Source organism: Hemicordylus capensis, chromosome 5 (genome assembly GCF_027244095.1).
Source record: "Hemicordylus capensis ecotype Gifberg chromosome 5, rHemCap1.1.pri, whole genome shotgun sequence".
Lineage (NCBI taxonomy): Eukaryota > Metazoa > Chordata > Lepidosauria > Squamata > Cordylidae > Hemicordylus > Hemicordylus capensis.
Window position 1 is genome coordinate 60,651,211 of NC_069661.1, and position 24,752 is coordinate 60,675,962.

The 24,752-nt window shown below is 41.9% G+C and overlaps 2 protein-coding genes across 12 annotated transcripts in view; one reads left to right on the forward strand and one right to left on the reverse strand.

Annotated features, from left to right (window-relative positions):
* The first annotated feature begins 1,932 nt into the window (after positions 1 to 1,932).
* Positions 1,933 to 22,301, forward strand: C5H4orf51 (chromosome 5 C4orf51 homolog). Of its 2 annotated transcripts, none has more exons than XM_053252235.1 (6): positions 1,933 to 2,811; positions 8,354 to 8,427; positions 12,445 to 12,524; positions 16,112 to 16,196; positions 16,290 to 16,393; positions 16,959 to 22,301. In XM_053252235.1, exons 1-6 carry the CDS (start codon positions 2,573 to 2,575, stop codon positions 16,998 to 17,000), a joined length of 624 nt encoding a protein of 207 aa, XP_053108210.1. In that variant the 5' UTR covers positions 1,933 to 2,572; the 3' UTR covers positions 17,001 to 22,301. The 2 variants fall into 2 exon arrangements, with proteins under 2 accessions (XP_053108210.1, XP_053108209.1); XM_053252234.1 differs by having other exon boundaries at positions 1,945 to 2,811; positions 16,956 to 22,301.
* The window catches only part of ZNF827 (zinc finger protein 827), a 164,869-nt gene continuing 159,645 nt past the window's right edge, over positions 19,529 to 24,752 (reverse strand). For 7 of the 10 annotated variants that reach the window (XM_053252223.1, XM_053252225.1, XM_053252224.1 and 4 more), the window contains one exon: positions 19,529 to 24,290. In XM_053252223.1, the coding sequence (XP_053108198.1) occupies positions 23,483 to 24,290 (808 nt within the window). In that variant the 3' untranslated portion in view covers positions 19,529 to 23,482. Of the gene's footprint in view, positions 24,390 to 24,752 lie in introns of all 10 variants that reach the window. The other 3 variants (XM_053252226.1, XM_053252228.1, XM_053252227.1) reach the window with 3 other exon arrangements.

The window sequence follows — 24,752 nt, forward strand, 5'->3', positions numbered from 1 at the left end:
TGCTTTATTGTCAATGTTTCTCTTATTAGGAAGCTTTCTCCCCTCTATATCTAATCTACACTGGTCCTTTGCAAGTCCATTACTTCCTGTAATACAAGCTTGGGTAGCTTTTAATACGTCTAGCCCTTCTGTGAATTGCTTCCTTCGTTCTGTAGAGCTGCCATATACACTTGCTTTCCCTTTCTAATTGCTCATGAAGTAAATACAGTTATTTCTCCTCTCTTGTCTTGCTTTGCACACTTATCTTTGGCTATTTTTCAATGTTGTGCTAAAGGAAATAAGGCCACTCTTAAAAGCTTAGTTCTCAGTTTTTGTCTTTTTTTGCTTGTTTTGAAGAAAATAATTGTAAGACTCCTTATTGGCTTCTGTGTGTTCTTCTTCTTCTTCTTTTAAAAATAAAAGTGGTACTGCAGAATACTTTGTTTAAATGTACCAGATAATGAGGCCATTCACATTATTATGGCAGCAGCATGGAGGAAAGCCGGGGCAGGTGGCAGGTTTGGACCTACCCCTACCCCCCTTGGAAGATCCATGGAGTAACTGAGCATGGTGGGCACTGCCATGAGCCACACTGTGTCCTGGAGGATGGGAAAATGAGTCCCAGCCTCCGGGTATCCCACAATGCACCGTGTGATGAGCATGGTGCATTGGGGGAATCTCGCATGGGCTGGGTGCTCTAGGCGCCCGACTGTGTGCCCTTGGGCTGCGTGCAGACCGAGCGCGTACACACAAACACCCCCCCCCCCCCCGGCCCTGGGGTTGAGGGTGAGCTTGTGCCATCTAACCCCAGTTAAAGGCCGAGGTTAAAAGTTGGACTTGCGGTGGAGGCAGCGCCAAGATCGGCCTCAATCCTGGCACTGTACACAGCCCAACCCAGATTGGGCTGCCCTAGCCTGGGTTGGGTTGCTCGTGTGCAGAGCCTCATGTTTTGCTACAATGGAGTCCAAAATCTGGCAGGGGGAAGAGGAAGTGAAACCAAAGTTATGTGCTGTCTTGATTCCACTGTGATACTACATTTTGGATACTACATTTTCAGTTCGTTAAGGCAAAAATAGACGTAACTTCAAGCATATTTGGCTCTGTGTGTTTGATTTTCTTCTTCTTCTCCTCAATCGATGACAGCTGCGAGGAGGAGGGCAGTCCAGCTCAGGACTGCAGCTCAGATCCCTCCTTTCCCCATGTCATAGTCCTGATCTGATTCAGGTCCCCCAACAGCTGATAGTTACTAAAAAAAACACCCCTCTACAAAAATCACATGCGGTTGAGTGGTATATTCAAAGTCCCATCTAGGTTGGCCCTTAAGTAATATTGTCTCAGACTGTTTTCTTTAACCTCTCTTGTGCCTCTGCGTGCACTCTCTCCTCATAAAGAGATTGCACTATGTAGGCAGGGTAATATGTCCTAAGTGCTCCTTGAGTATTTTACCAACAGAAAAGGTAAGTGTGTTTAAGGGGAGGGGGATTTGTGTTTTCGCTTGAAAAAGAGTGTGGGAGCTATGAGTTTGTTTGTTTGTTTGTTTTACATTCTTTTATACTGCCCCAAACTTACGTCTCTGGGTGGTTTACAATTGTAGAGGTGACTGCAATGGTGGAGCGGAGTTAATTGAACTCTTCTGAAGTACTGGTGCTTTGGGTGTCAGCCAGTGATTTCAGCTCAAGATCTGTTTATTATCTGTGATAAAACAGTGTCTTGACCAGGGAAATGTCTGTTTGACCCTTTGCAGTACAGAAAGGATTTCCAACTTTAGAGGAACTAAAGCACAACTTAAGTACAGTTTTGCACCAAGGAGTATTGATATAATGGCTTACAATTACATACAGAAAATAAAGCTCTTTACAGTTAACACCCTGAGCTAATGATCAATCTGTACTGATTGGTTCAGGTTGATTCTGGGTGTTTGTAAAGGAGTTTGAGAAGACTTTGAATCTCAAAAGGGTAAGTGACTATCCTTAAGGCAGTGTCTACTCCACCGAGTTAACAGAGCTTTGATTATTCCCATCGGGGGACCAGAAGTCCAGAGCACTTCTCGGCATGAAGGCCACTTGGGGTGCATGAATTGTAACAGCCATCCTTGAGACTTGGCTGCAGTTTGGAGTTGAAAATGGCACCTGAGAGACTGGGGCCAATGTGCCTGCCTAGAAAGCCAGACTGGCACCATGCAGGCCAACCCATGCTCAGGAGTTCGTGTGGGTTCTTGTGAGTCAGGACTTGGAAGTGGTGGAGTTTCCAGATTAATCTGTTTGAAGTACAAGGGTGTGAGAGATATGGTGATAAAATAATGTTCTATACAGATGTGAAGATTAAGCCTCAGCATTCCCATGCTAGAAATGTAGGTTGTAGTCAGACCCTTTCTCTCTTAGTTGTCCCTTTTCGTACTGTTTACAATGCTGCTGATCTCATGACTTGTTGCTTAGCAACGTTTATGAACAAGTGCAAGGCCTTCCCTTTCCCTTCCTCTTTGCAGGAGTTAGGCTGGGTCACAGCAAGTTAAGGTGCCGACAACAACAGTGGGGGAAAGCAATTTCCGAATTTTATGTAAAACTACTGTTTTGGCTTTGAATTAGCTGCTCTCATGGCCAAGTATCTGTTCTTGGCTCCTGGGTCGCCTTTGCCCTTCAGCCCACTTTCTCCTGAAGCTTTTGAAGAGATCAAACATCATTCTGGCAAAGCTTGGAAAGAGCACTCTGTCAGCAATAAGGACTGTTCCACGACCTATTCTGGTGCTTATGGAAATAAGGAACTGGATGCTGTCACACGTTGCCGTGTTGCACCCTCCTCTCCGACCAGGATGCACAGGCCTCATCCACCAGAGTAAGGATTTTCTTACAATAGATCTTTTTCTTGAGTAAAAGAAACTTTTTCACAAGACCCTGGGTAGTTGAGGATCATGAACTCAGCCACTAAACGGCCCCTCTGATTCTGTGTAAACAAAGTCCTCAGCCAGGTAGCTAAATCCAATTAAATGATGGGGTTAATGGACAGCCAAACCTCCTTTGGTTTGACTTTTCTCTTTCCCCTAAATGTTTGCTCCTTACAATGCTGGATCCAGTTCGTGCTGTATGAAAGTGAACAAGGTCACTTACTTTTGAACATGTTGAATATGACTGGTTTTTTAATAATGGGCATACAAAGTACGTTATCTGACATAGAATGATTTGGCATTAATTAGATTAATAGAGATTAGTATTATAGAAGTAATGGGGCTTTGTATGGAGGGTCAGGCAGTCTGAATTGCAATTGCACATGCATCATTTATCCACAAAGAAGCAGGCCCAGTGAACTGATTTATGTTACGTTTAGTTTGGCCCTAAGCTTCTCTCTACGGTACAAATAGCTTTGCTTTGATTTGTATAATAGGGAAAACTGCATTTGAGACTACAGTTGAAATAGTAGGAGTTTGGGAAAGGTGAGAGCATCGCTTTGATACAGGTTTTTGATTTACCAATTTCCTTGCTTTACCAGATGCAAAACTGATCTAACAATACTATTTCCATAGGAACATAGGAAGCTGCCTTATACCATGTCAGATCATTGGTCCATCAACTCAGTATTGTCTACACTGACTGGCTGCGGCTTCTCCAACATTTTAGGCAGGAATCTTTCCCACCCCCACCTAGAGATGCCAGGGATTGAATCTGGGTCCTTCAGCATGCAAATCAGATGTGCCACCACTGATCAATGCCCAATACCCCAAATACTATGGCCTGTATGGGGTTTGAACCCCAAACCTTGGCATTAATCTAACCAACTGAGCTAACTTGACAGCTATCTCAATTTTAAAAAAAGTTGACACTGTTGAAGAATTTAAGGGTAAATCAGGCTGAAAGGATGCAAGACTAGATAATGATTTCCAAGAAAATGGTGAGGCTAGGCTTTGGTAAGACAGCCAGGTCTTCTAGAATTCCTGTGCTTTATGATGCTATTAGAATCTCTCACCTCTGTTCTTCGTTGACTTGTTGTTTCTCGGATACTAGAAAGCCAAGATTAACTGCCTATGCTTTATAGCTTCAGTATGGCTCAAACTAAATTAAAATGTTACATTAAAACTCCAATAAATAATCCTGCATTTTCTCCCCCTTTCCTCTGTTTTCAGACCCTAATAATGTCTCTAGAAAGATCAGGTTGGCGGTGATAATATTTGAAAGATTCTAGGGCTGCTCACAGGTTATGTTGTACACATGTACAATCTGTATACAGTGTACACACATACATTGTGTATAGTGTGCGCACATTGTTCAGTATGTGTTTACTGGAGTATGCACAACTGGAACTCTACATCCGAGGGGAGGAGAGCTGGTCTTGTCGTAGCAAGCATGACTTGTCCCCTTAGCTAAGCAGGGTCCACCCTGGTTACAGATGAATGGGAAACTAGAAGTATGAGCATTGTAAGATATTCCCCTCAGGGGATAGAGCCACTCTGGGAAGAGCATCAGAAGGTTCCAAGTCCCTTCCCTGGCATCTCCAAGATAGAGCTGAGAGAGATTCCTGCCTGCAGTCTTGGAGAAGCCACTGCCAGTCTGTGAAGACAATACTGAGCTAGATAGACCAATGGTCTGATTCAGTATATGGCAGCTTCCTATGTTCCTTGGGAACAGCCCCCGGTTTCACTTTTAAAATATGATTAAAATTTATTTTTGGGTAAACATGCATAGGATTGCACTATTGATAATTGACAGTTTGTTATCCTATTGTGGTATCTCTAAAATGCTTCCTTATGCCGGCCACCTAGAACTACTGATCGATTCTGGCCCTGTTATGAAAACACTAAGTCAAGGGTAAAGAAGCCTCTAATCCACCTACAACTGCTTTAACTACAAACCTAGAGATATACTATAAGGCTGTTCTCACGACGAGCAGCCTAACCCAGGCTAGGGCAGCCAAGCCTGGGTTAGGCTACTCGTGTGCAGCGCTGGGATCTGCACGGATCCCAGTACTGCCTGCCTAACCCCACTTGGAAGCCCAGCCTTTAGCTAAGGTTAAGGGCGCAAGCATGACCTTAACCCAACGACCAGGATTGTGTGTGTGCTTGGGCTGCTTTCAGCCTAACCAGACAGAGCCAGATGGCTAGAGTGCCCATCTGATGGGTGAATCCCCCAAGGCACCATGCTCATTGTGCAGTGTCTTGTGGGATATCCAGAGGCTGGGGAAATGAGTCTTGGCCTCTGTTGATCCATGCTGCTCCGTGCAGTGTGAATCGTGGGTGTGTGGCAGTGTGCCGCAGACATCTACGATAGTCTGGGGGGAAGGTAAGCTGGATCGTGCCTTCCCTCTCACCCTCCCCTCTATTCACACATGCCCACATAAATAGTCTTAATGAAATGCTTACAATCCACATGAAAGTATTCTTACCTGCACTTGTAATCACATGTTTGATGTAATTGTAGACAAGGGGTATGGCAAGATGTGAGATAGGACTGACTGTACAGCAGAAGGCCTTAAGAAACTGGTGTAAATAATTTCTAGTTAATGATAGCTGGTACAAACACTTGCAGTGCATCTTACACTTATTTTTTTAAAAAAGGCGATTGTAAAATTGTTAAAAATCTAGCAAGTGATAACACAAACCACAGATCTTGGAATATCCTGAGTGGTCAGAAGATGGGCCTCTTATGAGTAGATATTCCTTGCAAGTAAGAATACAATTAATCCCCCCACCCCCACTTTTTTCATTTCCATGCTGTCGCTGAGGAGAAAATGATCTCATTGTTTATCCCAAAATGCATCTTGATGAAAAACAGCTGCCAGTTTTGGTGCACAACAGATTGGAAAACAGGAGTCACACTCATAAGTCAAAATACAGATTTTTTTTTAAATAGACAATGATTCTGACAATCTTGAGTCATAATCATTAAGCTTTGGTACCCCTATGAAGTTCCAATTCTTGCCATCTAAGGTTCTGCACAAGTACCTACAAATCTACTGGCCAGCTTGCCAGTGGTGAGTGTCCCCTAGCCCTCTAATGAGCAGGACACCCAGCATCCCACATATGATCTCACCAGAGTTCTTATTTCTACTGCCATTTTTGAGAAGGTGAACTGGAGGAATACTTTCTGAGCAGCAGGAGAGGGCTCCCAATGTTTCTCACTATCTACATATCCCAGTGTGAATGACAGAAGACCCACTTCTCTCCTAAGCCCTCTGCTTGTGTGGCACAAAAGGATCTGATGGAAGAGAGCAGATTGGTGACAACCACAAATAATAGCTGGCTAGTGAGCTAAGCTTAGATTAGGGACCGCTTTCTGAATCTCTGGTTCTGTACCATACTGGTCATCACAACTGTCCTAATAGCTTATGCAGTGGGGAAACTTAGGTCTGATTCATACGATACCAGTATGGCATCCAAACTGCTTCTTCCCAGTAGCTAGATCCCATATCTCTCAAAAAATATGGAATCATGTGGGATGGGCAGTTCATATGGAAAGCTCCCATAATAGTACTGGGCTCCTTGGGCACAGTGAAACTGGAATTCTCCTGAATATTCGCCCACTCCCCATGATTTCATGCTACACTGGTAATGTATTTGGCCATGGACACGTCTGCCAAATGTCACTTATTCCAGTACATGGTGTTCCCATTGAACCTGAGCTATTAAGTTCCCTTTTTTTCAGCACTGTAGCTCCATAGTCCTCTCTGACACTGCAATAATACTTGACTACAATTCAACTACTCCTCCAGATTTACCGACTTGAAGCCCTCCCTGCATTGGGACGGTGGGTGGCCAGAAGGAAGGGAAGAGAGTACACCGAAATTACATCCGCACTAGAAACTGGTTCCATAAAGCAGCAAGGAAGAAATTATTACACTTTTGGAACTGTAGACTTGCATCACCATGTAGTCTTGCGCCAATTAAGCCTTGTAATTGTTTGTTTGTTTGTTTGTTTATCTGTCTATTTATTTGAAATATTTATACCCCGCCCCTCCAGTGCAATACTGTTTGGGGGCGGCTTACAACAATAAGATAGACACAGATACAAGTAATAAAATAATAATTAATAATTAATAATAATAATAATAATAATAATAATAATAATAAAGAAATAGAAAAAAATCACAAAATACAAAGATTGACAGATTGAAATTGAAAGGCTGTGGCAGAAAAAAACCCAAATAATCCCAGTGGTAATTGGCGCCCTGGGTGCAGTCCAAAAGACCTTGAAGAGCACCTCAACACCATAGGGGCCACAGAAATCACCATCAGCCAATTACAAAAAGCAGCTTTACTGGGAACAGCCTATATTCTGCGACGATATCTATAACAGCAACAACATTGACAATAAAATTCTGGCATCCCAGGTCCTTGGGAAGGACTCGATGTCTGAATAAAACAAACCAGTCAATAACACCTGTCTGACTGTGTAAAATAATAATAATAATTTATTAATAATAATAATAATAATAATAATTAATAAAAAGTCAGATTAAAAACAATTAGTTCCAAACTCAAACTAAAAATTATCAACGGCTAAAGAACCAACCAGATATAACAAAATAATAATGATATTAAAAAGCCTCCTTAAAAAGGTGTGTTTTAAGACGTTTTTTAAAAACACAGAGGGAGGGAGCGTGGCGAAGCTCTTGAGGGAGGGCCTTCCAAAGCTGAGGGGCCTATTTGTAGATACAGTGAAGTGAGTGCACTACTCTTCTATGGACCCTCCTCTTTGCTTCCCTGTTTCACCTGCTAGAAGTCCTGTATTAATGTATTTTTGACTGCCAGGCAAATCTCATCCTGCCATCGGTCTGGGAATCTCCAAGCAGCAGGAATTATATTCACTGTGTATTTTAGGGATGCAGGAGGAGAAAGACTTAAGCAGTAGTGTGCTCTGGGCCTTTTCAGATCTGTAATTTGGTTTGGGTATTCCTTATTTTTTAAATGCTGATCTGGAAGCTCACTAGAATACATGTTGTCCAACCTATTATGTGTTCGGTATTTATTGTTCTATGTTTTTCCTAGCCCCTTTGGATACCATGCGCTTTCTAGGAATTCTCTTCTGCCATTTAGACTCTAACATGGGTCTTCTGTCACATGGACAATTTACTGTCTTCTCTACTTTGGAACAGGTTGTCATGCCTGTTGACAATTCAGGAGTAGATACACTCACAAAAAGAGTAAGATATAAGGATCTTATTTATCCCTTAGTCTTCTCTTTCTCTGCTTACACATATTTGTAAGGCATGTAGTAGTGTACTGGAGGAGTGAGGTATAAATACTTAAATAAATACTGGCTGAAGACAAATTTCATTTATTTAAAGTAACTATTATAAATCTATTATAACGCATAATTTTAGTGCAGAATTAACTTTCTTCTAGTTACATCTAAATGGCATTCTTTCTCTCCTTTTGTGTTTTCTCTAGAGTGTTTTTGGTAAACCGGCTTCACCATCTGCCTGGACATTATGGCAATGCTAAACAAAGAAAGGCAACTGACGGTAGGGAAAAGAAACAACTCATGTTCTTCTATAGCAAACTATGTGACTGTGTAGTTATGATTGTAAAACATCCATTGATGATGGAACAGTAAAAGGCAAGGCAAAAACGCTTGGAAGAGAAGTTATTGTGGCATCATAACAGAAATGTGAAGGAAGACATAAGGACATTGAATAATGGTGTGCACAGCTGGTCACAACTGCAGGCTTGTGTTTGTCTGATGTGCAGTGTTTGTAGGCAACCCTAGATGGTGCCATAGAGTAATGCTCATTCCCAAACAAGCCAGAATGTGATTCAGCTAAAAAGCTTTGAAAACTGTGTTCCTGTATCTCTCACACTACTTTCTCCAAGGAGTTCAAACTGATATAACAGAGGTGGTTCCATGTTATCCTCAAAACTATCTTGTGAGGAAGGTTAGATTGACAGTGTATCATTTGCCCCAGGGCAGGGTTTTCCAAATGTTGGACTACAGCTCGCACCACCCCCAGCTACAATGGCTGGTTATTGATGAGAGTTGCACAACAACATCTGGGGACCCAAGGTTGGGCAACCGTGCCATAGTCTGTACAGTGAGATTCAGGGCTGAATAGACTCAGGCCTCTGCTGTACGTAAAATTCTCTGCCCACTACAGCACACTAGCACACAACTGCATTTAAGGATGCTTGCAAATGACACCGACAGCACCAATCAGGGTGGAATATGTCACTTACTGTAAAGGTAAAGTGTGCCGTCAAGTCGGTGTCGACTCCTGGCAGCCACAGAGCCCTGTGGTTGTCTTTGGTAGAATACAGGAGTGGTTTACCATTGCCGCCTCCTGTGCAGTATGAGATGATGCCTTTCAGCATCTTCCTATATCGCTGCTGCCCAATATAGGTACCAGCGGGGATTTGAACCGGCAACCTCTGGCTTGGTAGTCAAACCATTTCCCTGCTGCGCTGGATGTTTTATTGATGTGTGTGGGATAGTCAGTGAAAGAATGGTTTTGATATCCATTCTAGCTAAGGTTGAACTTTTTTTGTTTTTGTTTTTAGTCACAATGGATGTAGGCATCATGGGGCCCTTTTGCAACCTACATTATCATGTGTGAAATGTGTCTCTTTCTCTGTCTTAGCATGTGTATGCCTGTTTGGAAGCTATAATTGGCAGCATGTTTCTGAAACGCATACTTGTGGCAAAACAGGCATTTGTTTCACACTGACACATGACTATGTACATGAGTTTCATTTCCTACATCGGAGTAGGTAAATTGGTATGGATGAACCAGCTTTTTCCTACACTCGGAGAAAGTGGCTTTCTCCCCCAATCGCTTCATTGTGAAAAGAATGGTGCTTCTTGGTTGGGTCACAAATAGTTCTGCTGACAATGGAACAGCACCTGGGAAGTGGGTGAAATGGGGGTTCTAACAGGACGGAGGCTGCCGCTATATCTTCCCTTGCAATGGCTTTGTTATATTTCAACACATCACAACCCCATAGAAAATGATAATTCAGAAGACTTCACTGCACAAGACTGCCACAAAATGCCTCTTGGGAGATTTTCTAGTTGTGAAAGTTTTACCACTCAAGGGGTGAGAGCCTCCTCATAGTTCTCTGGATAGTCAATGCTACCACAAGCACTTCTGATGAAATGCTGTATACAGTTTCATCTGCAGCTGGTTTTCCCTTAACGGGGATGTCTCATTGAAGAAGGAAAAAAAGATTGCTCCGTTCTTACCACAAAGTGATTACAAGTCATTAGTTCTTCCTCCCCCCATCGGAATCTGCTCTTATGCAACTGAAATCAAGGCTTGACATTCCTACTTGGCCACTCCACAGCCCCCAGAACAGGCAGCAGTTATGTTTGCTGTGCTAGGACATCATAGTTTGTGTATTTCTTTGAGTCCTGGTCATACTGAGAATAGAGAGTGAAGTTTCCAGTAATAATCTGATTTTTTAAAAAGGGTGGTTTTGAAAAATCCAGAAGGTACAAGTGGTACAGCACCACAGTACAAGAGCACAACAGAAAGCACACTGGAAAAACATTTTGCGCATGTACTTAAAGAAGTAACATAAAGCAGTGGGGAAATGACTTGATTAGCAAGCCAGAGGTTGCCGGTTCGAATCTCCGCTGGTATGTTCCCCAGACGATGGGAAACACCTATATCGGGCAGCAGCGATATAGGAAGATGCTGAAAGGCATCCTCTCATACTGCGTGGGATGAGGCAATGGTAAACCCCTTCTGTATTCTACCAGGGAAAACCACATGGCTCTGTGGTCACCAGGAGTCGACGCTGACACGGGAGCAACTGTGTGGCGAAGGGAGGGAAGTGAACAGTCTCATAGGAGTGAATGAGGGGACTACAGGCAACAGAAGTATTAGAGTTGGCTCTAGAACTCAAAAAATCTCCCCCCTTCCAAATATTGACCTCTTGTATGGCACACCAATATAAAGAGGAAATAGTTTTAATTTTTTCCCCTCTGCCTTTAAAAAATGAGGGGGGGGGGCCTGTGTGGAGAAAGCGGTGTAACCAGTGCCTGTTTCCTACTTCTTTTTGTCTTTTTGCCCTAGAAACAGCTGAGATTAATTTCTGTCAGGTCTGGTGAAATCTGCTCCTCTCCTCCAAGGGAAGACATCTCTTGAAAATAAAGGGCAGCCACTATTAAATTTGAGTGGTTTAACTCGTGTCAGAGGCAGATTGGGCCTTTTATTTTCAAGTAGGTCTAAACTGCTTAGTAATGATAGAGTTACTGCATCTATTTTTCATTTTACCTCAGAACTATTAGTCCTCAGCCTCCTTTTGGCTTTTACAATCCTCCAACTTTGTACCTCATAAAGAGAAAGGACTCCCGAATTACTACTTGGTGCAGTGCAATGGCTGTGTGGATGCAACAGACTGTAAATAATTCCACATCACATGCACACTCACTGTTGTGAAGGGTTCCTAGAATCTGCAGATATTGTAAATGCATCTTGCAGATATTCAGGAGCAGGGTAGCTTTACCGGGTCACTGTCCAGTCCTTATAAGGAGAAAATACTGGGGATGTGGTAGTTTTTCTGGTATATGTTTAAGTACAAATATATGGGCGGAGCAGAGCAGATGGTAAGTAAGCAGGTCCTGCTAATTACAAATCAGCACCCATCACCAAAGGCAACAGCAGCCCTTTCCCCTCCCATAGCTCGCATGGACTCCACTTCTCCACGATTGTTACTGAAGCCTTGCTGGATCAAGTTTTTATAGATTTTCTGAGCACCAAGCCCTTAACCATTGAAAGGTACCAAAGCAGTGTCACATGAAACTTCATAGAGATGTGTTTCTGCTGGGTTTCATCCAACAATGTGGTTGGCAAGAGCAGGTGTCTAGATAAGAGAATTAAGAGCCCTAGTTACTAGTGCTTAATTTTTTTATTTGGGTGTACCTGCATCTTATCTAATGGAATGCATGTTTTACTTATGGAGAAAGTGTGCCATGTCTTGTGTTGGTTTCTAAAGAGTTTGATTGAACTTCATGTTGGGAATTCTCTCTGGTAGAGAAACCCTTTTTCATTATAGCAGAGTGTGCACAGAGGGACAACACAGTGGATTTAGTTAGGCATGTGTGTATGCTGAGAGGAAAGTAACTTGGAGCCAGTTCATAGTTTCAAATCAATATATATGGCATTAGAGAACTCCATTCTAGATAGGAAAGTGAGGAGTTAGGATCTCTAATCTATCTAGCTAGCTGGATGCAGATGGATTCTGCATCTTCTCTGCACACATGGTGCAGGGAGAGAGGCTTGCCATGTTGCAAGGTAGAAGGAACAGGAAGAGAAGAGAGGAAGGAAGTGGCTGGAAGGAAGGAAGTCCCCTGAGAGTAGCAATCTACATTCCAAAGGGATAGTGTCAGAGCAGTAGAGAAGGGATGACCAATGTCTTGACCCTCTAGCCCTGACTCACTAGTCTGTCCTCCTATGTCACTGAGACAAGAGACAGCGCAAAGTCCTTAACTTCCAACACTTCTTTCCTAAGGCAAACCTTCCTTTTCTTGTTTCTCCCCCTAGGCTTTCGTCCTCATCCTGCATTTCCAAGTGACTTAAAGGCTCCAGGTGATTTAGGGAAACTTCAAATTCATCAATCCAAAGTAAGTGCAGTATGGGTGTGTGTGTGTGCCTGCCTGCCTGCCTGCCCATGCATGTGTGTCACTTGAAATCTCTTCCACTCTCCAGGGTTCCATACTCATGTTTGCAAGGAAAAACATTTCTTATTTTATTATGTCAAATTAATGTCCCACTTTTCTACAAAAAATTACACTTAGTGGCAGAAATTCTAGGAGGGAGGATTAAGGTCCCTTTCCCCTCCACCCACAATGCGTCTCTGTTCCAAACAGCCACTTCTGAAGCTATTTTTCCCTAACAGCGAAGAGTGGCAGGGTTTTCTTATGCACATTTGTATACTATGTATATTATGTCATCCAGCAGTGAAAATAAAGCAATTATTTGTCTCTCTTCAGCACTGGTTGGTTTCAAATAGGAAAGTGTGCTCACTTAAGGGCAGCTAATGTTGAAGCAGATAAGCTAGTGAAAAGAACTGCAAAAAGACAGAAGATTTAGCCCGCAATCTTCCAGCCATGTATCCCAGAATTAATCCTATTGACTCCAACAGGATTACCTTGAAATAAGTTGTTAACTGACTGTGGCCACTAGAAATAAAAACCAAAGTAAAGAGGTACAAGAACTCGGCATATTTAGTGAAGAAGATAAGGTGTGTTTCTTCTTGCATCTTGCAAACATGGATATTTAGAGAAGAGTCTTAAGAGGCTGTGACCACCTTAAGTGGTGCAGCGGGGAAATGCTTGACTAACAAACAAGAGGTTGCCAGTTCGAATCCCCACTGGTATATTTCCCAGACTATGGGAAACACCTATATTGGGCAGCAATGATACAGGAAGATGGTGAAAGACATCATCTCCTACTGCGTGGGAGGAGGCAATGGGAAACCCTTCCTGTACTCTAGCAAAGAAAATCACAGGGCTCTGTGGGCACCAGGAGTGAAAACTGACTTGACGGCACACTTTACCTTATGAGGCTACAGCAGAAGCTCAATGCATTGTCTTCAAAGTTTGGAAATGGGTTGTCCCTAAATGAAATACATGCCATAAAAGTTTCATTTTAACATACAGTATATATGTATGAATGTATTTAGTAAAAAATATATTGTATACCACCATTTCATCTATATAGGCCCTCAGGGCAGTTAAAAAGGAAATAACTCCAACAAAAATTATCAGTAAAACCACAAAACAAAACAACAGCTAATTTAAAAACAGCAATGAAATGTAACAAAAAATAAAACAGGAATTCTGCCTTGAGCAACTATTATAGGAGACCCCAGACCCGGTGAAATCGGGTGAAAGGTTGCAATAGAGGAGGCTAGGTGGCATGGCTGCCCATAAGACCAACCAAGGCAGTTGCCTGAGGTGGTAGATGGGTAGTGAGTCTACTCCCACTGGCTTCCTGCTATAGCCGGCCACCTCCACTGGGCTCTGCAGATAATACATCTTCTGAGATGTGCAAACACTTCTTTCCCCCTGTTGCTTGTCCATCACTGGCAAACTGAGTTTTCCAGGGTTTTGTAGTGCCTCAGGAATTTCCTAGTGAAATCTCTTTGCCAGAAGTGCCATCACAGTTTTTCTGACAGATGTGTGCATGTGTTGACGAATTGTCATTGGTACCTATTGGATAGTACCTGTGACATCATTCAGGGCTGGGTTCAGGGAGCCCTCTGAAAATTATAATCCATGGGCCCTCTCCTGCTAGGATGGGCTTTGAGAGAGTGGCTCTGCTGCCACTATATGAAGGCTATGGGCACAGAGGTGATCTTGGGTATTAGCAGTAGGCTCTCCTGAGGACCTTTGACTGCTGTGCAACTCTGACACATTAATGATAAAAGTGCTTATAGAGCCACTTTATCCCATGAACATGATTTTTGTAGAGAGCTGGTCTTGTGGTAGCAAGCATGACTTGTCCCCATAGCTAAGCAGGGTCTGCCCTGGTTGCATATGAATGGGAGACTTGATGTTTGAGCACTGCAAGATATTCCCCTCAGGGGATGAAGCTGCTCTGGGAAGAGCAGAAGGTTTCAAGTTCCCTCCCTGGCTTCTCCAAGATAGGGCTGAGAGAGATTCCTGCCTCCAACCTTGGAGATGCCGCTGCCAGTCTATGAAGACAATACTGAGCTAGATAGACCAATGGTCTGACTCAGTATATGGCAGTTTCCTATGTTCCTATGTTTTTAATTATATTTATTAGTTAGAGTAGTTCGATTTCTATACCACCCTTCCAAAAATGGCTCAGAGCGTTTTACACAGAGAAATAATAAATAAAAATAAGATGGAACCCTGTCCCCAAAGGGCTCACAATCTAAAAGAAAATATTATGCTTTTATTACGTTTTAAGAATAAAAATGTAGTACATTACAAAAGGGGGAAAATAGCACAGAGCTGCTCCTTACTCGCCATTTAAATAATATTTTTTTAAAAGTCTTATAGGATGTATACTTCTCATTTACAACAGTTACAACACTCACCCCACCCCACCCTTTTGAAAAAGCAAGTAGGCTTTCCCTTTTGCTGCAAAGCTGGCCCATTCACTCCAGTTCTGTGGTACAGTGATGACACTGCTGCTGTTGTACTATTGTGGCAGGTGGGGAAGAGAGTAGATCTTGCTGTTCTGAAGTGGGGGTGGAGGGGAGTTTCTCTCTACCAGCACTAGTATGAAGCCGTGCCTAGAAAGGATACCAATGGGCTAGAAAATGTCCTTTAGCAGGATGTATCCATGCAATTGTATTAACATTCCACTTCACATGTTTGAAGGCATAGGAATCCTGGCACAGCAAACAGGTTCTAGGGCTGAGTTCTAATGAGCCATGTCTCAAATTAAGCTCTAACAGAGAGGGTGTTTCTACTAGGAGAATAATTACTGTTTTCAATATGTGAGGAAGAAGCCAAGCATGGAAACAATGGAATATATTTGTGCTCAGTGTTCATAGCATTTCAAGTTCAACTGTTGGGTTTGTGGTTCATTTTAGAGAATGAGATTTGCAGGGCTTCTTCAGTCAGGGCTCAGTCCTGGAAACTGGTTAGTAACAAAGGAGACTAGAGTACCTCTTGACATGTGCTGGGTGCTTACCCCTCAACCATGAGGAAGCACAGCCTTTTACCTTACCACAGTGAGTCCGTGGCAGGGCTTCAAAGTCAGAAGCTGGGGCTTCCAGCTGGGCTCGGGGTCTAGAGCTTCTCTTTCTAGAAACTTAGGGACATAGGAAGCTGTCGTATACTGAGTCAGACCATTGGTCCATCTAGCTAAGTACTGTCTACACTGACTGGCAGCAGATCTCCAAGGTTTCAGGCAGGAGTCTTTCCCAGCCCTACCTGGAAATGGCAGGGAGTGAACCTGGGAACTTCTGCCTGCAATGCAGAAGTTCTGCCACTGAGTTATGGCCCCATCCCCTAAGGGGAATATCTTGCAGCAGACAGTGGTCACATGTAGTCACCCATCCAAATGGGTGAACTCAGCCCTGTTTGTGAGACCATTCAGTCTAAACAAAAAGGAAACAGCAAGTAGTACCACCAGCTAAATATCCATACATGTTACTTTGAAGTAATTCACTCTGTCATATTTAACTTGTATAATCTTGTCACCACCTATTTCTTTCCTGTTTTAAAAACAGATTAACCATAATGCAGTCAGTGTTCCATCACCAGTAACATCTTTTCGTGCAATCCAGCAGTGCATAAAACAAGACTATCTCAGTGGTAAGCTTAAGTCCAAATTACTTGGATTGAGATGTCTTTAAAAATTTTTTTCCTGGAACAATATTTACAATGTTTGATTTTTGTTTTCTAAAGCTTTAATTATAGGGAGTCAAACTGGACAGAGAACAGAAACTCCGTCAATTTCTAGTCAGGATTTTGTGGTTGTCCCCACAGGGACAACAAGCTATGATTCTTCTGTAAGTACAGAAATTTCCAGGTTATGACTCTTAGCACAGCATTCTCTTGGTCATGTATTCATAGTAATTACAATGGGTTCCCACACCTATACTACTGTTTTGACCTGTGTGTGCAAGTTCAAGTGTCCTTGTTGCAATAGTTGTGGTACAATTTGTAGGATAGTCTGCTACAGCTGTGTAAAACTTTTAATACATCAATGAAGAATACTGATTTCTAGATTACAAAGGGTTTGTCTGGCTTTGCCATGTCTGCCTTGTTATGAGCTCTGCTGAGCACCTATTGATATGGGGATATTTTATACACAATCACACACACTCACTCTCTCTCTTTCTCTCTCTCAGGGTTTCTTAACCTTGGGCCCCCAGATGTTGTTGGACTACAACTCCCAGAATCCCGACATGGCCTTTGTGGCTGGGGATTCTGGGAGTTGTAGTCCAACAACATCTGGGGGCCCAAGGTTAAGAGACACTGCACTAAATAATATAGTATATAAAATTTGACACACACAACACAAAGTTGTAAGCCAAACAGAATTTTCCTTTTCTTCTGTTTCTGTTTCAGCAGCAAATATGGGACAGTGAAACAATATCATCTTCTCAACCGTAATGGAAGCCACAGCGTTGCCAGAAATGGATGAAACCCTCGTAGTTATTCAGAACCAGTTACCAACTCTTGAAAAATCAGGATTCAGTGTGGTTGCAGGGTGGATGGGTGCCCAAAGCCTATAAAATATTTTGATATTTATGCAAAAGTGCTGAATTTGTGTGCAAGGAGACATATATTTAGTTGGGGTGGGGGGAATGATCACAAGAATACTGTGAGCAGGTTTCTAGAGATAGCAAAGATGTAAAATGCAAATACCACCACTAAAAGTCATGGGTGGTAGGGGGAGTGAGGTCTCAGTTTAACCATAGCTACAAAGTGTCCACAAACAATCTTATTATAAACCACCTTTCCTGAGCTTAAGTGGTACACAATATAGAATCAAAATCAAATTAATAAAAAAAGGTCAGCCAAAAACAATGCAGCAGCCAAACTGTAAGGTTATATTGTTGCATCAAATAGAAGGGGTGTATTTCCCAGCCCCTCCACAATGCTTTTGAAGAAAAGGAAGGGCACAAATGTGGGGAGGTAGTGCTTTGGACTATTGCCTCCCCTATGGTATCTCCAAAATTGTCTATCAGCTACCAAAAACACCAGTCTATATTCTGAGATGAAAAATCCTTTGGTTTAAGAGCAGATTTAAGGCTCTTTCAGTCATGCACCAAAATTCAAATTCAAATCATGCACCAAAAAGCATGGAAATGATTAATTAGCACACCTGCTTTAATCTCTATGTTAGGGAAGTGTTCAAAATGTGATTTGGCTTCCAAATCATGGCACAACCCCTTTTAAAATCAAGGGCTTACTCAGCTCCTTTAACGTGGAGGAGAGCTGGTCCATCCCTGCTCCTCCTCTGATTGCTGCCATTACAGTAATCCAGGTGCTTCCCCCAGCTGTACCCATGCACTGGTGGCATTCTCCCCCAGCAGCCATGCACGGTGGCCGTGTGTGTGCCAGCGTTGTGCAGGGGCTTCTGGGAGACACCCCGCTGGCATAGCTGGTGGGGAGTGCCAGAATTACTGCAATGGTGACTACACACAATGCGAGTGAACTCTCAAAATGCTTTCTATGGTCAAAGAATCAGATAGAAAACATATATGCATTTTACAGAATGAGATGGTTGCGAATTTTCTCTTATTCACCCACCCACCCCCTTTCTTTTTCTCACAGCAGCACATCTTTTCGTTCTTCTTCCCCACCTTTTGTTCACTCACATAAGCACCTGTCCTTTCCCTCTTCCTAAACCTACTCACAATCAAATACACCTTTGTCCCATCATATTGCTGTTGTTTTCTGTAAGAGCGCTTGAGCTGATGGCCATTTTACTGCTGGGATAAGACTAGAATTTTGATTTACCAGAAAATTTCCTCCTAATCCTCTAGTACGTCAGAATTTTCAAGACAGATGGTGCACTATGCCACCATTTGCAATTTAAAACTAGGACTGTGAAACTCTTTAACTCTAAAAATACATAACAAATGTTTATTAAACCATGGAAGGACAGACTTCTGTAATAGGATTTATTTAATAATAGGAATAGCATAATAGGATTTATTATGAGAAAATCATAATAGAAAAAAGTGAAAGGATGTTCTGAGTTGGCAGGGTTCCAAACAGTCAAGTTCCTAACTTAAAGCAAACGTTTAGAACTACTTAGCCATTTTTCAGAAGATTTCTCTAAAGTTTTGGCAGATTCTACTCAACAGACAGATTCTCTAGGTCAAATCACTTTCATTTTATAATGAACAGAATCTTCAGAGTGTATAATAAAATTATGAAAAAGCTACTTCCATTTAATACACCACTCATCATACAGACATTTCTTTGTTGTTTTTGTGTACTGCCTTCTTCCAAGGAGCTTACAATACCAATTTAGTTTTACAGCAGCCCTGTGGCTTCTAAGCTGAGGGATAGTGACATCCACAAAGGTGGGGACCACCCAGTAAGTTTCATACTTAAGGAGGGATTTGAACCTAGATTCCCCAGATCCAAATCCACCACTCCAGCCGCTACATCACACTGGCTTTCTTGGCACATGGATGGCAGACTTCAGATAAAATGAAGATGGTGAAACTTAGAGAATGTGTTCGCTTAGAAACATACAGTTTATAAGTCATGAGACTGATATAAAGAAAAAATTCAGAAGCCCCTCTAGAATACATGTGATGTACCAGCAACATACTCTGTTATTGTGTTTAAACTATTATGTTACTTTTTTGTCATCTTGTGAGGAATGTTTATTGTCAAACACTATTAATAGAAAATAAGTATATAAATAAAATAGTAAGTTGGTATCCACTGTCAGTTGCTTCACCCTCTGGAAATATAAACAGCAGTTTATCAGGACTTTACAGTAAGTGTCATTACTTACCTTTTCATTTTTGTTTTCCTAGTTCAAAACAAGTGATTTTACTCCACACACAGGTAATTTACTCCAGTCAAGTTTTACATAAATCAGTACCAGCATCTTACATAAATGCCTTAATTCCAATATATTAAATGACAAAGCAGTGGGGAAAAAAAAAGCCAGATTATAGCCAACTTTGTTTTTAATTAGAGTATATATATACTTCCAAACCGGATACACTAGAAATTGGCAATGCAACGTAAGATGCAAAGAAATATACCAGTTACTGTCAAAATGACCCTGTACAGCCTTATAATGCAAAAAAGCTTTATACAATACAAATTTCCATTAATGTACACAAACCTTGACAGTGTGATATTTGAATATGATACAGAAAGTTAAAAAGGATGGGGGAAACAAGAAAAGTGCTGAGAATGTAACCAAATTACTGGATGGAAAAAGAGAAACCAACCTATCATAGAGAATGCATAGTGAAAAAAGCAGATACAAAGTGAGCATGTTGGTAGAAATGTTAATCTGTTAACAAGCAAAGGATTATCTATAGGGAGCATTCCTTTCTTTAGCTTCAAACAGCAAACCAATTATTGTACTGTATATGCAAGGGCTTTGATAAATACTGTATATTTTTTCTTAAAAAAATAAAAACACTTCCAGATGCATTTTTTCTCACTCAGAAATCATGTCCTTTCCAGAAATAATTCAATGCCCAAAGTGCTAAATAAAGCTGCCCAATTACATTAAGCTTTGCTATGACAGACAAATACAAAGGAAAATGGTTAAACCCAAGGCATTCCGTTGCTCACAGCATCATAATATTCTCATTCCTTGAAGTTCCTATGCATATTGCACCATTTGGTTTACAGAAAATATTCCTTTAACATTCTTATGCATGTGTAGCTTACCTGCTGACACACAACTTAGTTTTTTGTTTTTAGTGTTTCTGCATGTTTGGAGATTCAGCCAGAAACAGCTTGAATATATTTTGTTAACTGCACCAGCAATTGCTTATAAAAATGAAGTTCCATGATTCCCTATAAAAAGGAACTCATTTTTACCATTCTGAATACATTTCCTAGTAAGGAAATCCTTATTCCGTATTCTCTCTTCTTTTAACATTCCTAGTAGAGGATGCCCATTCTGGTCAATGGCCAGTCTGCAGTTAACTAAATGGATCAAGGTTACATCAGATAGGTATCCTGAAACCTACAGAAATAGCTGATAGATAATTAAGAGGTGTGTGTGTGAGAGAGAGAGCGAGAGAGCGCGCATGGGGCCAGGGGCCAGGTCTTCCATGTTCTGCAGGATACCATCTTTTTGCATTGAGAGTTTTCTGTGACACCTCTCGTGTGCAGTTGCAGTGGCTCTGCCATTGATGATATTCTCTTAGAATGCGATCCGAGGTAGCGGAGGCATCAGTAGTCCACCCCCACCATAGCCTCTTCTCACATTCCTGTGCCAGGCTGCACGATTTCTGAGATGATGCTATGGCACTCCAGGTGATGGTTATTGCTAGGCAATGCGATACCATCACAGCTTGGGAAGGGATACCATTATAATGCCACCGTTCATGACACTGTACTGACCTTACTTTAAACATCTGTTTGCCAGCAGAGTAGCTCATAGAACATGTCCCAAAGAGTAGTTTTAACTGAGTCAAGTGCAATGAACAAGGGCCCCAAGATGTATGTGTGAAGAACAACTAAATGACTTATTTTACTGCACTAGCTTAGCTAAGTGAGTCCACATATTAGTTAAACTATAGTGTGGACTCTAATTACCATGACTGTAATTATGATTTTAACTTGTTAATATTTAGGTATTCTTTCTTCTTGTCTTCCATTGTAAACAGTTTCTTTCACTCTGATCCATACACAGATCTGGATTTCTTCCTATATTTAATGGAGGAAGCTGGATGTGATAATGCGATAAACTTCAGTGCATGGGCAAGAAAAAAAATCAAATGTTGGGGAAAGCGCACAATTTACTTAGATATTCTGTTAGGAATGCAAAATCTGCTGCTTACTGCAATAAAGTGCAATATTTATGTCATTTTAATGACCACAAAGTAAGAGCTTTAAGAAAATATAAAGATAGCTTCCTAGAAGAGTATACTTGAGTAGGCATTAACAAAATGATATTAAGGATTACAAATAACATGAAAAATAATGTTTATAGGGACACAAACTTTGCAAATATAGCTGAAAAGTTGGGCATATAAAAGAGAACCATATGATTAAACAGCACCTTTTAATCTTTACATGTAAAAGAACGCCCCATTAACTTTTCAAATATACAATCTGATATTTCTTCAGTCCACAGAAGAAACATTTTCATCTTCTACACTTTCTCTTTCTTTCTTTCCTTTTTTTTTTGCAAGTGAGAAATATACTAGTGCAAGACTCAAGCACTGTGCAAAACCTGCCTTTATTTAGTCTGAGCATTTAAACCCAGAATTTACCACCACCTTTTTAAATTCCCCTTTTCTGGATTGAATCACTGTAGAATTTTACTCACACACTCTTGTCTTTGCAAACCAAAGGTAAACACTGCATGAATAGAGTCTGAGAATGTGTATGACTGAAATATGCTATGCTGATCTAGGACTGATTTTAGAGCCACTTTGTACAATATTATTTTGTAGTTGACCCTGCGTCAGTTGTGAATGATGCAAATATGTTTATATCACCTCTTTTCTTGACAAAATAGGCAGAAGCACAAAGGGGGAAACGATCAGGCAACTGCCTCAAAGTATTTCACCAAGAAAAGTAGTGATTTAAATGGTATGTCTGTCATTTAAAACTGACGCTTGGTGTGCGTACTCTGTACTCTCATATCTGTAGTTAAGTACAACAGATATTGTAAGAACTGGCCCTGTGTTTCATGGGCATAGCAGAATAATCTGATCTTGCACATGTATTAAATGCGCTTTGATTTAACAGGTCTGTCTACATCCTCATGTATGTCTCTACTGTTTGGCCAGGGCAGCTTCAAAGATTACAGTTTTCCTTCATAGAGATAATCTTCAAATTAGAAAGTGTGTGGCTCACTGTAATATTTTTAGAGGGGCAGGAGTGTTACTTTTTGACATGAATATTTCCACTGGGCAGCATATATGTGCAGTGGCTACACAGCAAAAAACCACTCACAGGGCATGTCAAACACTACAGTGCACATGCATGTGTCTACAGCAGATTATCTCCATGTAGCAAAAACATAATACATGAAACACCCTCCCCCTTGCAAATGACTAAACTATTTCCTTCTCTCCCAATGCTGCCTCGACCCACAGATTCTCAAAGCTGAGGCCAAGGCAACAACTCTGTTACAGCAAATTCCAAACAGTACTGACTGGTACACCATTTTTCCCCTTCAGCCGAGCATTGCTGTTTCCACATTCCAGTGTCTGTAAAATAAAGAGAAGGAAGCCAGGAATAGAGGATGGAGAACTGTGATAATGACCGCAAGGGGAGGGCCATAGCTCAGTGGCAGAGCACATGCTTTGCATGTGTAAGGTCCCAGGTTCAATCTCTGGCATCTCCCGTTGAAGGATCTCTGGCAGCAGGTCCTGGGAAAGACCCCTACCTGAAATTCTGGAAAGCCGCTGCCAGTCAGAGTAGACCAAGCTGGGCTAGATGGACCCATGGTCTGACTCGGTGTAAGGCAGTAATATGTATTCATGTTAAACAAGCCAGTAAAAAAGGATGTGCAAAAGCAATGTCATGGCACACTGACTCTCTTTCAGACACACACTCACGCACCCAAAGTAAAATGCATCCATATGTAATCTTAGCAAGTGCTGATTGCCATTAAGGACACTCTTGTTCTGCTTAAAACAAGACAAAATAGTTTCTTAGATAAGAGTACTGGGAACATGCCTCTGAAGGTAGAAGTATGCAGGAGGTCACCTCTCTGAAGAGTTAATAAAGCAGCCTTCATGTCAATGCATTAAGGACACACACAGAGCCATTTGTTTTTGTTTTTCCTATAGCTTACTACTAATGATCTATAGTACAAATGTTCAGCCAGCCATACCTCTTGGATGTATGGTTTGCAGCGATGCATATACCTGCTGGGTGTTTGGGGAGAGGGGTATTTTTGGTACAGAATGTGGCTGCCCTCAGACAGTTTCTGCCCTTTCTGTTAATCCAAGATAGGCGAGGAAGGAGTGTTTCGGCGAAGTGTTGCCCAGGCGTACAGTCTCTAGTCTGGGCGGATGGAATGTTATATCAAAGTGGTTCTTAGGGAAAAACATGGTTAAGGGAATGAGGTGGGCAAACTCGGAGTTCTGATACTTGTCAAAGCACAGCGCAGTGCCGTTGATGGCCAAGGCCTTAAGTGCCAGGTTTGGCTCCGCCCCGCCACTGTGAGCTGCCGACATGGCCACTGTCTGCAGGGCCTGGGAGGCAGACATCAGTGAGAGCGGGGACAAGAGGCTTCGGGAACTGTTGGCGGAAAGGAGAGGGCTGGCTTCCTTGGAGGTTGCCCCCTGTCCCTTTTTCTCCTCTTCGGAGCAGTCCCCATTTTGGTGTTTCTTCACATGGCGGCTGAAGACAAAAGGGTGGGTGGTCTTGAAGAGGCACTCTTCGCAGCTGAAAGTCTGGCGTGGAGCATGCTTGAGCTTCTTGTGCAGGTTGAGATTGTCTTTGCGTTTGCAGCTGTAGCTGCACTGGTCACAGTGAAAAGGGCGCTCCCCAGTGTGGACGCGCACATGCTCTATCAGCTTGTTGGCCGTCTTTGAAAGATAGCCACACTGGTCACACTTGTAATGGTTGCCAAGGCGATGCTCCCGGATGTGCATTTCCAGCTCCAGCTGATTGGCTTTCACTGCCTGGCAGATCCGGCATTTGTACTCCATTTTGTAGTGAGTCTTCAAATGGCATTCCATTGCGGCGGGACGGTTCGTGGAGTAAATGCAGAACGGGCACCTACCAGAAACCAAAGATATATTGAGATTTGGGTCGAAGCAATCATTCTTCTAAACGTTTTCCATCCCTTGAATTTCATTTCAAGCAATCTTATTTAATCTATGATACAGGGAAAAACCAAAACGCTTTAATTAAAATGTTAAAATCTTTTCTCTTGATACAACATCAAAATGTAAGAAGTTTATGATTATTTCTCCTGCTAACTGAACAAAGCGGCACCTTTTAAAGAGGTGGTTCTCTTATATTTAGCAAGGGGAGAGCAACTGTCCCTATCCAACCCTCAGTGGCTGTTACTGTCTCCCTTATGTTTCTTTTAGAAATTGAATTGGGAGCCCTTTGAGGGCAGGGGACCATCTTATTTATGATTTCCTTTTCGATGTAAACTGCTTTGAGAACTTTTGTTGAAAAGCGGTATATAAATATTCATAGTTGTCGCATTTTAATGATTTATATCTCACCTTT